Source organism: Phytophthora sojae (assembly GCF_000149755.1).
Source record: "Phytophthora sojae unplaced genomic scaffold PHYSOscaffold_4, whole genome shotgun sequence".
NCBI classification, from domain to species: Eukaryota; Oomycota; class Peronosporomycetes; order Peronosporales; family Peronosporaceae; genus Phytophthora; species Phytophthora sojae.
This window is the reverse complement of record NW_009258118.1, coordinates 6,212,345-6,224,644: the sequence shown is the minus strand read 5'-3', so window position 1 is coordinate 6,224,644 and position 12,300 is coordinate 6,212,345. Positions and strand designations below refer to the sequence as shown.

The following is a 12,300-nucleotide window of genomic DNA, read 5'->3' as shown; positions in this document are numbered from 1 at the left end:
TTACCATGTCCAAGTTTATCTTTCATGAGCAGGAGGATAGCGATGAGACCGGGAAGCACTGTACCGCTGCACCAGGCAAGCGACTGGATTTTCGTGGAGAGACACAGGACGAGGGCGAAGGTAAATTAACCTTCCGTTCCCCTACTGAGCTTTAGCTGCGTTCTATGTAGGTCATAGACCAACACTTCAATGCATTTGCTCATACATGTGTACCGGTAGTTTTGGGGGAACCGGGGTCCCGATGGGTACCCGGGTTCCCGCCAATTGTTTCATATCAGGGATTTTGTAGGCTTTCAACCCAATCTGGCGTCGTGGGTTGAAAACTATTCACCCTACGGGTTGATAAAATGAATCAGGCGTTGATGAACCGCTCACTCTCCAACTCGATTGGAAGCGAAATCAGCTGTCAGGCGAGCGTGATTCGAGTGCTTCCATCCGAACTCCAGGCGTTGGAACACGTCGTGCAGCAGATTCAAGAGTTTTCCATGACGATGGAGGAGGCGATCATGGAGGCCGTGAGGACGGGGGATGTACAGTGGCTGGAGAAACTCATGGAAGACGACTGCTATAACGTATGCGACGCTGCTGTGGTTGGTGCCAAGAATGGCGACATTGACGTAGTACGTTGTCTTCTGGAGTCGATTTATGACCCTGAAGAGCGAAACGAGGTTGCCTGGGAAGTTCTCCAGGCGGCTGCTGAACATGGCCATTGCGGGGTCATCGATTTGGCCTGCCCTGTTGAAAGGGTCGACTCCTATACACAGCCTCTGGGATCCCTTGCAAAGCATAGGAGCGACGCGTTATGTGCTGCCGTTGTCAACTGGCATGCAGACGTGGTGGACCTGCTGCTGGACCCGTACGAGTATCACTGGGATATCGGGAAAGCGCTCGACGATGCCATCCGTGTGGAGAACCAGCCAATTGTGGTAATGATTTATCGTGCGTACCCAGAGTTCGTAGAAAAAGATGAAGAGGAACCTGACGCGCCGGCCAGCATCCTTGGTGATGCTGCTGAAGGGGGGCAGTTGAATGCGGTGAAGTATCTGCTGGAGCATGGGCATGACTCAATTGAAGAAGAGAGTCGGGCGTTTATACTAGCAGCGAAGGGTAATCACCCCGAAGCAATGGCGTTTTTTCGCGATCGTGTACGGATTTCGGTCGAGTCGTTGAATATGGCGTTTGAACGCGCCGCTTACTTTGGCTCAACGGAGGCGGTGAAGTTCTTACACGAGAAGTGATGGAAGGCTAGGAAGTCGACTGAAGACTGCGGCGATGTAGGAGACTCAAGTTGTTTGTTGGTTAGCAGGTAAAAGTGAGAATGAGAAAGAACTGGAGCTGTGAGCTCGGACTACATGTAGGGCTATCCCCTTGGTCTCCTCTGTGGTGGTGCTGTGAAGTAGTAGTAGCTAGCTGGAGGCCACCGTCGCACTTGTTGCCTGTCCTCTCAGCTGAATTGAAATGAGCGTGCGCAGTAGATGTTTTCCCCGCGTGTGTGCGTCCGTCGCTCTTGCTGGCCGCATATCACCGGAGTAATGCTTGCACGAATTTGATATTGCAACAAGAAGGAGTCAATTGCGCCCGAGTCGATCGCAGCGGGATTCAAGCTCGCAGCACTGTACAGCAAACACCGCTGCCATGGCCTGTATGCGAGGGAGGAGAGAGGAGAAGTCATGCGCTGTATGTGCAGCAACGGACCGGTGCCCCCGAGCCTGTTTGCGGAAGTTTTCCGGAGCGCTGCGTCTAATGACCAGGTGCAAATACTAAAGGTTTACAAGCTGCGCATATTGTCCCTTCTGAATTGGTCACGCTAGCTCTAATGGACGCCGCCGAGCACAGTTGGTGGGAGACTCTCGAGTGTTTTTGCGACAATGAAACCTGTTCGAAGGCTGCCCTGCTCGCAGCTTTGAGTTGCATAACGAACTTGGAATCGGAGCAGATTTTGCGGATAAAGTTAGACAAAACGAATTAAGCAGTGGGCGCCTTCCAAAACCCTCACCAAAGGTCGCGCATAAAAGTTTAATCACGGGGAATTGTTTGATGAGACCACTTTTTGGTCTCATCAAACAATTCTAATGCGACTCTTAACTAGCAACGTGATTAAACAGGTGACTGAACTCCACTATTCCCGAAGGTCGCGTTCCAGCAACCGTTTTAGGGCACATTAACCCGTTCGGTAATTTAAAAGAAATTACGGATTAAACTGATCAAACGGTTATATATGTGTTTTGGAAGGCGCCCAGTGGGACACCGAAATACTACGTACTAAGTCATAAAGCTCATGAAACAATCCTGTATCAAGTGTAAACCATTCGTCCCATGCCTACAGGAGTTTTTTCGCAACGGAATACCTCAGTATAAAAACAAATGACACAGATTTGGCTGCTGTCCACGCAGGAAATTTTCGGTGTATGTTGCTCAACAATGTACGGTTGTCAAGACCGAGAATAAAGTGCTGAAGCCAAAGTATACCGGGAGTTGATGCTTGCTGGGCGACCAACTTTACACTTGGAGTATGCCCCCGGTATTTACACGGAAACCGCTCTCAGGTTGGAACGAGTCCGCGGTACTACCCTACGAGAGCATAAAGAGCAGAGAGGCTAAATATTTTTGCGAGCAGTTGCCTACCGTGTGGGAAAAAAATTAAGTAGCTCGGAACTAAGTCATGCGAACGAGAAAGAATAATTTTACCATACCAGCACCAACCTTGTGAGCTGCGGTCTTCCCTGGAATGTACCGATCCGTATCAGGGGTATCGTAGGATTTCAACCCAGTATCGCATCGTGGGTTGAAAAACTTGAGTTGATAAAAATGAATCAGACTTTGATGAACAGCTCATTCTCCAAGATCCAAAGGTAGCAGCAACACCAAGAGAACAGAAGCAAATCAATGAACAAGGCTCTGGAGGATACAATCCATGTGTCCCTGGAAGAAGACGATCGAGAAGTTGAAGAAGACGAACAAGAAGATGAAAAAGGTCAAGCCGACGAAGTCAGCTGTCAAGCGAGCGTGGTTCGAGTACTTCCACCTGAACTCCAGGCGATGTCACACGTTGTGAAGCAGATTCAAGAGTTTTCGATGACGATGGAGGAGGGGATCATGGCAGCCGTGAAGACGGGGGATGTGCAGTGGCTGGTAAAGCTCGAGGAAGACGACAGCTACATGCTCAACGTTTACGGTGCTGCTGTGGTTGGTGCCGAAAATGGCGACGTAGACCTAGTACGTTGTCTGCTAGAGTTGGTTGATGACCGTGAAGACCGAAACGATTTAGAATGGGACATTCTCGGGGTGGCTGCAGAACACGGTCACAGCAGTGTCTTCGAGTTGGTATATTCAGTTGAAACCATTGACCCGTATATCCTGGGATACTTCGCAAAGGATAGGTCCAACGCGCTATCTGCTGAAGTTATTAACGGACATGCAGATATAGTGGAAGTGCTGCTGAATCCGTTTGAATATTACTGGGATCAGGGAAGCGCTCGACAATGCCATCCGTGTTGACAACAAACCACTCATGGAAAGGTTGTATCGCGCGTATCCAGGATTTGTACAAGGCGATTGGTACGAGCGTAACGCGCCAACGAGCATGCTTGGTGAGGCTGCGCAAGAGGGTCATTTGAATGCGGTGAAGTATCTAATCGAGCGCGGACATGACTCTCTGGAAGAAGAGAATCGGGCGTTTATTCGAGCAGCGCGGGGTAATTGCGTCGAAACGATGGTATTCTTTCGAGATCGTGGGCGGATTTCTGTCGAGACGTCGAATAAAGCATTTGAACTCGCCGCTTACTTTGGTTCAACTGAGGCGGTGAAGTTCTTACACGAGAAGGAGTCGATTTCGCCCGAGTCCATCGCAGCGGGATTCGAGCTTGCAGCGTCGAACGTCTCATACTGCTATAGAGGGCAGCGGGTGAAGAAGTAATCATGCGCTTCATGTGCAGCAACGGACTAGTTCCCCCGGACCTGTTTTCGGAAGTTTTCCTGAGCGCAGCAAGCAACGACAAAGCCAATGTACTCAAAAGCTTGCAGGTCGCGCAGACCATCCCTTCGGAGTTGGCCACGCAAGCTCTAATGGGCGCCGCCCACCACTGTAGGCTGAAAACGCTCGAGTATATGTGCAGCAGTCTCACGTGGTCGGAGGACGTCCTGCTCTCAGCCGTGAGCTGTGCGGCGAACTCGGAATCAAAGCGAATTGTGCGGGCAAAGCCAGATTGCACATTAAGACGTTAAATCTCTCCCCATACTTTGACTTCAATGCTTGATTCTCCGACTTGACAACCGAACATTGAGCTAATAACTGTTGTCCAAGAAGGCGATGTTCGGTGTGCCCACATCCATTGATGCTGTGGGGTTCCGCTGCAAAACTCCTGTTGGCGTGAGACGGATGGCCACACTTCGTACAAGATTGTTTGATGAGCTATATTTCCCCGAATGCCCCAATTTGTGCTGGGTGACCAACTATGGATCTTGGAGTATGACGCCAGTGTTCACTCAGAGACCTGCCGTTTGAGAGTTGTCAACAAAAGGCCCCCGAAAAGAGGCCTTGCATCACAGATGGCGTGACGCTAAGCAGGTAGAGCTTACCATCACGACACGGTGGATGCTAACTGTATGTCATGGGGTTATGATAATGCTAAATAAGTAAGCATACTGGCTGATGTGATGCTAAGCGTAGTCTGAATCCCCCACAAAGGGTGAATCTGTAGTTGTGTCATGTCTTGTAAAGTCCACACTCACTTTTCAATTGACCTCCGCAGCCGCAAGTGTAGCCCACGACTTCAAATTGTCCGCGAATCACGATGCGTCAATCCGTCCCCGTGACGGTGCTTGTCATGGCCCTTATCGAGTTTACTTCGAGCATCAACGCTGCCAATGGTACGGAACGCGATGGAAAGATGCGTCGCACCCTCCAAGACGGCAGAAAGGAGACGACGAATAGTCTGGTCATCGCGGAAACCGAGGAAAGGAGATTTAAGATTCCGGGTCTCAGCAAACTGTCGTCACTCTTCAAGAAGAACCCAAAAATCGGTAACGCTATTGCCTCGAATCCGTCGATCACTGATGCCCTCAAGGACCCTAAGGTCGCCAAGACGATCACAACTCTCAAGGGTCAACCCGGGTTCCTGGAGAAGCTAAGAAGAACCTCCACATACAAAGAAATTGCGCCCAAGCTGAGGACGAACTCTCTCACCCAGAGCGACATCGAGCATCTTGGAGAAGAAACGGTGAAAGCCTCCGGTAAAAAGGGTTACATGTATGACATGGTTTTTGCGGCTGCCGCGACCATAGTGGGCTTGGTCGCTATTGCTCTCGTTTCCAACAATGTCCATGTGTGGGGCAAATAAATGTAGATTTTGCCACATCAAGGGCGTGGCGTGGCGGGTTGCTGGAGCGAGGAGAATTCGCAAGTGAGCTATCATCGACTCTACCTCCTGCTAGATCTAACTATAACTACACTTGCGACATCGGGAAACTCTGGCTTCGTCCTCAACTTTTCCGTGATAAGACGCAGCTCTTGCATCCGCAACCTTCAATCGGGTATGTAACGAGCGAATCCGAATAAACCCAGTGTGGCAGCGGATGCTACTCGTCCGACGAATCATCGCTCCAATCCGTCAACAACTTCATCACCGCTTCTGGGACACGTCGATGGAAGAGCTTGTTGCAGGTAAGTATGCGAATGTAGTTCCTGATTGAGTCGTCACTCGCGGCCTCCAAGGCTTGTTGCAGCACGCTCACCGACCACTCTCCGTTTCCATTCTGGTTCAGCGCCTATATGAGTTGTAGTTGCCCCCGTGTTGCCACAAACACAAAAGCCACGTCTTTAAAATGTCGAGGTACATACGATTCGACAGGTAGGTAGTTCGCGAGTGCGGTCGCGGTTTGAAGTTGGTTTCGAGCAGCGGCGATGATGAATGCGACACAAATCGCCGCAGGCAAAACAAGTTGGCTGTCGTACAGTCCCTTCATCCGATTGCCGTTTTCACTAAACACCGAGTCCACGAAAGCCTTATCCAGCGCCTCACACAGAATACGAGAGTCGCCACGCACTAAGTCCACGAATGCAGAGTTTCCCTGCGTGGCTGCAACCACGAGAGCGTCAGTGAGCACTTGAGGCGAAATGCACTCCCTCTAGTGCAACAGTTCGAGAATCGCAAATTTATCCCGAAAATCGACCGCGACTGCATGTTCAAAGGCGGCAACAGTCGCGTCATCTGAAACTTGCTCCATCTCGAGCAACAGTTTGAGTACGGCAACGTCGTGCGCATCACGAAATATTTTGTAGATGATCCGCGGGGACGGGCGCTTCATTTCGTAGAGAATGGGGAGAACTTGAATTGCTTTCCCTGCTGAAATAGCGGTCTTTTTGAACACTTCGTCCAAATATTCCGGCGAGATTTCGAACGACGTTCACAAGAACTGCACGACTGCGACGGCACCAGCCTTCGCCGCCTTCTTAAACGCCTTGCTCACCAAATCCAAATCCACTCCCTTGTCGATAATATACTTGACGGCATCCACGCTATCGTCGACTGCCAGCTCCAGAAGCAGCGCAGTCCTCTCGTGACGTCTCAGCGAATAGACGTCAATTCTGTCCGCCAAGTCGTTCAGTCCGGCGTCTAGCGCTACCCAAAACGCAGTGACAAAGTCAAAGATGACGCCGTCCGCATCCCGATCCAGTAAATACCACGCGACGTCCACGTGCCAACCCATTATTGCGGCCGCCAAGGCGGGCGATTCCTCGCTTGGATCCACGAACTCCATAAAGAGCGGGGCCGCGTGTGTAACCAGAAAGTCCACGACGGCGAGTTGGCCGTGTGCTGCTGCATCCTCCAGCACTAAAGTGACTGTAGATGCTGCGTGTTCCCTCTTGTGTGTACTACCTGCAGCCAGGAAGCACGTCACAAGCAGCTGCAGAACAGCGAGGTGCTCGTGCTCCCCAGCCGCCATCAACGCGTACTGTAAGGCATCCGACGTACCGCTGTCTAGCTCGCTCGGGGGCTTCACCAACTTGTCCAGCAGCGCTTCAAGCACTTCCGCGTGGCCGTTGGCGGCTGCAACGTGCAGTGGCTCCAGCAACTCGCACTCGAAACTGCCCAGAAGCTCCTGTACCCATGTCACGTGGCCGAACGCCGCCGCCTCCAGCATGGCTTCGTCCGGGCTCAGCAGGAGGTCTTCGAGTTGCTGCAAGACGTGCGCAAGGGCCGCGATGTCGACTGGGAGACGAACCCCCTTGAGCTTGCGCCTGCGAGGGACCGACTCGGGCTCTCGTTCACGTTGACCTTCGCGCACACGCGCGTGCTTGGAGCCGCCGGCGACTTGGGCTGAGCCATCGCGTTTACGCTTGCTCATGCTTCGGCTGCGGGAGGGAAACTGGCTAATTTGGCTAAGCTTACATGTAGCCATTTCATCATGGCTTCAAGTGTATCATGGATACACCGCAAGAAGTTCGAGTGGCGGGTGTGCACAGCGTGTCATGCACTAGAGCTCACGATATCTTACTGTTTGTACATCGGATGGCCAAAGGGTGGAGCTCGGATAAGGATGGGAAATTGTCAAATGCAGCTGCAGTGGTAAGCATGAGGACACAAGTACCACGCGCAGCCCCGCGATCTTGTCTTGTCTAATAGAGCAACAGCGAGGCCAGGTGGCGCTGGGATCAGGACTCAAGTCGAGTTTGATGCCTCTTGTCTCCTTGATTCGAAATCCTTCAGCAGCTGCACGAAAGTGCTCGAATGCCGCCGTGCCCTCGCTGCTTGCCGACGCATATGTGACAGAGGGGCAGAGGGGCATGTAACGAACTCGAGCTCGTGTGTAGCGGCCCGAAGGCCTGTCCCCGCGATTCGTATGGCAAATCGGAGCGAGCGCTCAATAAAAGTTATCGCAGTGTTTAATGTGCCGACTTCAATTGGCAATGGATTCGAAAATGGTCCATGTCGCGGAGTTTGCGTCCGTGTAGGTACATTTCCCACTTGCCCCCATCCTTCCTGCTTTCTGTCGAGGCCACACTCTGCAAAATCTACTAAAAGTGACCCAACGTCGCGACGCCAAGTCTTGAAGGCCAAAGCGGAAGAGTTTTCCAATCCTCCGCTTACACGTTGTTTGTGGCTTTCAAGCCATCGACGCGCCACGCAACTTACAGAGTGCAGCCTACAGTTGAAACGAAACCTTGAAGGACCAACCTTTCCCTTTGTTGTGAGGTCCAGGCTTCAGCAGATATGCAAGCTGCGCCGCCGTGCAGAGGCTCTGGCACAGGCAGGCAACCTGCGCTCCCTTCGCTTGCACGGACGGAAGTTTGGCGTCACCGAAAAAGCGGATGGTGCGGCTCCGCCTCTTTGGGGCCACCAAAGCGCGATCTCTCATGGTAACTTCCTGCCGTTTCCTTCGTCTCGACACACAGCTGCAGGATGTAACCAGCGTCGCTCACGGACACCAGCCCCGGGCAGGACCGTATTCACGAATGGAACGTCGCGGTGTTTGCCCTGCGCTGCCGCCGCTCACGCACGCCATGGGCTTCGCTCTGCTGAGCAGCATCCGTCCCCCGAAAAGCTCGAAAGCTTGAGCTCCGCCGAGGCTCTCGCCGTGGTACAGGCGGCGTTGTCGTCCGATCGTCGTGCACGTGAGCTCAGCCTCGAGCATACAAACGCCAAGTCTAACGTGAATGGGTCGAAAACGCGGCACAGCGAGTGTCTCGTATTGATGGAGCCCTTAAAACGGCTGCTCTCTTGGTCTCACTATACTGCGCTGACCGCGTGCCGGCTGTCATTCTAAGACTGAAGCGACCTGGCACTGCACAACCAGCTCTCCCGCCTCCACACAACCGCAGATCGGTGTGCGAGGGCTCTCGGCCCAACGACGGACCACGCGCGCGCTGATTTCAGTGCGACGGACGCGGCAGGCGCCCACAATCGAATCCCCCGGCGGCCCAGCGCTCGCTCGCTTCCTCATCCTCGAATCGAAGGGCGCATTCCCACAGGAATATCTTCTAGCTGTTCAGAATGAGTGCAGGCGCTGTGATCGGCATCATCGTCGGTGTGGTCGTTGTGCTGGGCGTCGGCGGCTTCTTCGCCTACCGCGCCATGGGCGCCAAGCGCGAGGACGACGAGAAGCAGTTCATGCAGAACTACCCGGTGTCCAAGATCAACACGTCGGAGCCCAACGAGTCCGTGGCCAACACGCAGAATACGCCGACCGAGTACGACTTCACCGCGCTCGAGTCGCAGACCACCAAGGCCGCGCCGGAGCCGCTCGAATCGTCCATCGCCATGCTGCACGACGTGCCCGGTAGCTCCCCCAGTCCGACCACGCAGGAGCCGACGAAGTACAACTTCGACCCGGCGCAGTCGACGGTGAACGGGGCGGCGCCGTCCACGTCGCCCTTTAATAGGAAGGACGCTGTGCAGGCCTCGCGACCCAGCAACAGCAACTTCGAGGCCCACTCGATGGAGTTCAACGCCGCCGCCGGCAGCTATGCCGAGTCGTACAACGAGTCCTACGCCGGTTCGTTCACTGGCTCCATGGCGGGGTCGTACGCCAACTCGTTTTCGGGCACGTACAACGGCCAGGGAGTGCTCAACTCGTTTGATGGCAGCGTGGATGACTTTGGTCGCGACACGGTCGGAACGACTGTCTCGGAGGCCCTGGAGCGACAAAGCGAGGTGCCCAATGGAGATCAGGAGGCGTCGCACTGGATGGACGAGATGCGCGGCACGAACGACAGCTACGCCATGCTCGAGTCGGGCTCGTTCGACCGCACGTCGGCGCTCTCTTCGCGCTTCTCCACAGACTCGGAATTCGGCCGCCCGACGCAGTCCTAAGCCAGACAGGAAGGAAAGAATGAAGAGAGAGATGTATCTATAGTAACTGGTTAGGAAAATGTGTCGAGTGCTCCACTTGGGAGCTTCAGTGCAATTAATGCAACGCAAGTTTTGAATGCAGTGAGTAGTCATAATGAATCCCCGCGCGTTTCCTCCACCCGATCACGATGTCGTAGGATGATACAGTACGTTCGTGCCGATTCCGAGTTACCACAATGAGTAGAAAGCTAGTGCAGTAGAGTGGGGATCCATGCAAAGGTATATGTATTTCGACCTCAACAAGTCTCAGTCCTGTAAATCCACGGCTTCTATTTTGCTGCCGAATGCTTACCGGCGAGCGGGACCCCCACGCTTCGGCTTGGGGAAGTGCAGCGGCACCGATAGCACCGCACGCAGAATATTCTTCTTGGACCCAACTGATGAGGCACCGCCGTAGATGGCCGTCTCCGCCTTGGCCTTCTCGACGACGCAGCCCAGCTGAATGGCGTACGACTGCATCTGGATGGGCGTACGCTTGAGGTCGGCGGCGACCTCTGTGAGGTCCAGCGTGAAGCCGTTGAGCGTAAGCGCCACAACGATAAGGAACAGGCAGAGCTTGTCCTTCTTGGCCTTGGCCTGGAAGTACGTCGGGTGGCCGTTGGTGCCCTCGCCGATATCCGTGAAGAGCTTGAGGAAGTGACGCACAATCACGAGCGGGATGCCCTTCTCCTCGCTGAAGGCCGCAGCGGACTTGTGCAGCGGGAAGCGCGAGTGGTAAAAGTCGATCAAGTACGCCAAGTACACCACGAGGCACATTTTGTTCACGTCGTACGGCGCAGCCAGCGACAGCATCATCCGCGTGGGCAGCGCCGCCAGACTCTGCTTCGCCGCGTACTCGGCCACACTCGTGCTCTGCAGCGCTTCGATCACCTCCTCGGCCATGATGGTCAGCGAGTCCATGACACTGCTGTTCATGACTGTACAGCACACAACGACACACCAGAACCTGTCAAAACCTTTGTCGCCATACTACCAAAACACCTCCACAGGGCAAAAACTTACACTTGGTCAGGTCGTACACGCGGTCGGGTGTCGGAGCGTCGATGTCGCAGGGCGGCAGCAGCTCGTTGCGGGTAGCCGCAAGGGCCGCCGCCTCCTTGGAGAAGGTGCCGTCGCGCGCGCGCTCCTCCTCGAGCTGCTTCTTGGCGGCCGAGATCTTCTTCTGGAGCGTCTGCGTGACGGAGGCGGCGCCGCTGATGTGCTCGAGGTCCACGATGTTCTCCTCGCGGTTCTTCTGGATGCGCTTGCTCTTCTTGCTACCAAAGACTTCGACCAGGTCGCGGCGCTGCTCCATGAAGCTCTTGTCCTCGCCGCGGTTGTCGTCCACGTTCTCGGACGCGTTCTTGATGGCCTGCTGCATGACGTAGATCTGGTTCACATTGCAGAGCCGCACCTCCTTGGTGTTGCGGTCGTACACGCCCACGGCGTAGCTGGCGAAGTCGTGGCTCGAGCCCAGGTAGCCGAAGTTGGCGCCCTGGTACGCCACCTTCTCGGAGCTGGCCACCACCAGGCGCTGCTTCTTGGTCGGGTTCTCGAACACCTCAAACGCCAGGTCCTGGCGCTGGTTCGGCGGCGGCGGGCCGTTGCGGAACGTCGCTGCAGAGTTAATCGTCGTGGAATTACACGCGATTTGTTAGTTAAAAGTAAGCGGTTGTTATAGGCATTGTAGTGAGGTTGGTGTAGCGTACCCACGACGGGCGCCGTGCTGTCGAAGGACTCCTGGTGCTGGAGGTGCACCTTGACGCGCTTGCTCATGATGTCGCTCCACTGTGTAGTGTCAATTGCTGGTGTGGACGCACCGCCAACGCTTCCAGCCAATCAACACGCCGTCATTGGCTGAAAACACTGTATCCAAGGAACGCCCCCTTATTGGTCCAAAAGAACCGTAACCTCTTGTCATTGGGTATAAATAAACCTTAGAATTCCACCCAATCGCAGCCCATCTGATGCCATCAGACACACAAGGGGACAATCACCAAGGTACATAGCAGTATGGCGGACGACGGCGGCATGACTTCGTGCCTGAACCTCATGCGGCGCATGCCCCCGCGCGAGGTGGAGACGAACGTGTACAACCTGACGCGCAGGGGCGTAACTAGGCCCGATTAGGGGGGGCATGCCCCCCCAAACTTTTGCCCCCCCCCCCCCCCTCCCAGATTGGCGGAAGACAATTTATTTTAGTGCTTACGTGTATTAATGCATTAAATGTCAATGCGGCGCTCGGTGATGGTGCCAAATCGATCGATTGCATCATCTCGGTTGATGACTCCAGATAAGTCGCGCTCAATTGAAAGCAGCAAGAGATCCGACATCAATTCATCGCCCTGCGTAGTTCGTAGTCGTGTCTTCACCTGCTTCATTGTAGAAAATGAGCGTTTGGTGCTTGCAGTCAACACAGGCAGAACACACACGAGCTGTAGCAGCCGATACAAGATCGGGAAAACCCTCT

At 54.1% G+C, this 12,300-nt stretch overlaps 6 protein-coding genes across 6 annotated transcripts; 4 read left to right on the top strand and 2 right to left on the bottom strand.

Moving 5' to 3' along the window:
- Positions 1-347: 347 nt before the first annotated feature.
- On the top strand, positions 348-1,238 carry PHYSODRAFT_332337 (hypothetical protein; the record flags this gene model as incomplete). The annotated part of the gene is made up of 1 exon (XM_009529346.1): positions 348-1,238. The coding sequence occupies one exon, from the start codon at positions 348-350 to the stop codon at positions 1,236-1,238; it is 891 nt and encodes a 296-aa protein (XP_009527641.1).
- Positions 1,239-2,886: 1,648 nt separating this feature from the next.
- On the top strand, positions 2,887-3,916 carry PHYSODRAFT_332336 (hypothetical protein; the record flags this gene model as incomplete). The annotated part of the gene is made up of 2 exons (XM_009529345.1): positions 2,887-3,380; positions 3,469-3,916. 2 exons carry the CDS (start codon positions 2,887-2,889, stop codon positions 3,914-3,916), a joined length of 942 nt encoding a protein of 313 aa, XP_009527640.1.
- An 877-nt stretch (positions 3,917-4,793) lies between these two features.
- On the top strand, positions 4,794-5,339 carry PHYSODRAFT_286091 (hypothetical protein; the record flags this gene model as incomplete). The annotated part of the gene is made up of 1 exon (XM_009529344.1): positions 4,794-5,339. The coding sequence occupies one exon, from the start codon at positions 4,794-4,796 to the stop codon at positions 5,337-5,339; it is 546 nt and encodes a 181-aa protein (XP_009527639.1).
- A 1,066-nt stretch (positions 5,340-6,405) lies between these two features.
- Positions 6,406-7,347, bottom strand: PHYSODRAFT_256456 (hypothetical protein; the record flags this gene model as incomplete). The annotated part of the gene is made up of 1 exon (XM_009529343.1): positions 6,406-7,347. One exon carries the CDS (start codon positions 7,345-7,347, stop codon positions 6,406-6,408), a length of 942 nt encoding a protein of 313 aa, XP_009527638.1.
- A 1,573-nt stretch (positions 7,348-8,920) lies between these two features.
- PHYSODRAFT_354674 (hypothetical protein) lies at positions 8,921-9,948 on the top strand. Its single transcript, XM_009529342.1, has one exon. It carries the CDS (start codon positions 8,994-8,996, stop codon positions 9,810-9,812), a length of 819 nt encoding a protein of 272 aa, XP_009527637.1. The 5' UTR covers positions 8,921-8,993; the 3' UTR covers positions 9,813-9,948.
- A 191-nt stretch (positions 9,949-10,139) lies between these two features.
- PHYSODRAFT_500692 (hypothetical protein) lies at positions 10,140-11,606 on the bottom strand (the record flags this gene model as incomplete). Its single annotated transcript, XM_009529341.1, has 3 exons — positions 10,140-10,768; positions 10,854-11,447; positions 11,540-11,606. The coding sequence occupies 3 exons, from the start codon at positions 11,604-11,606 to the stop codon at positions 10,140-10,142; spliced, it is 1,290 nt and encodes a 429-aa protein (XP_009527636.1).
- Positions 11,607-12,300: the final 694 nt, after the last annotated feature.

Excerpts from the sequence above, each read along its gene's own strand:
- PHYSODRAFT_354674 (XM_009529342.1), top strand. The coding sequence starts at position 8,994 with ATGAGTGCAGGCGCTGTGATCGGCATCATCGTCGGTGTGGTCGTTGTG.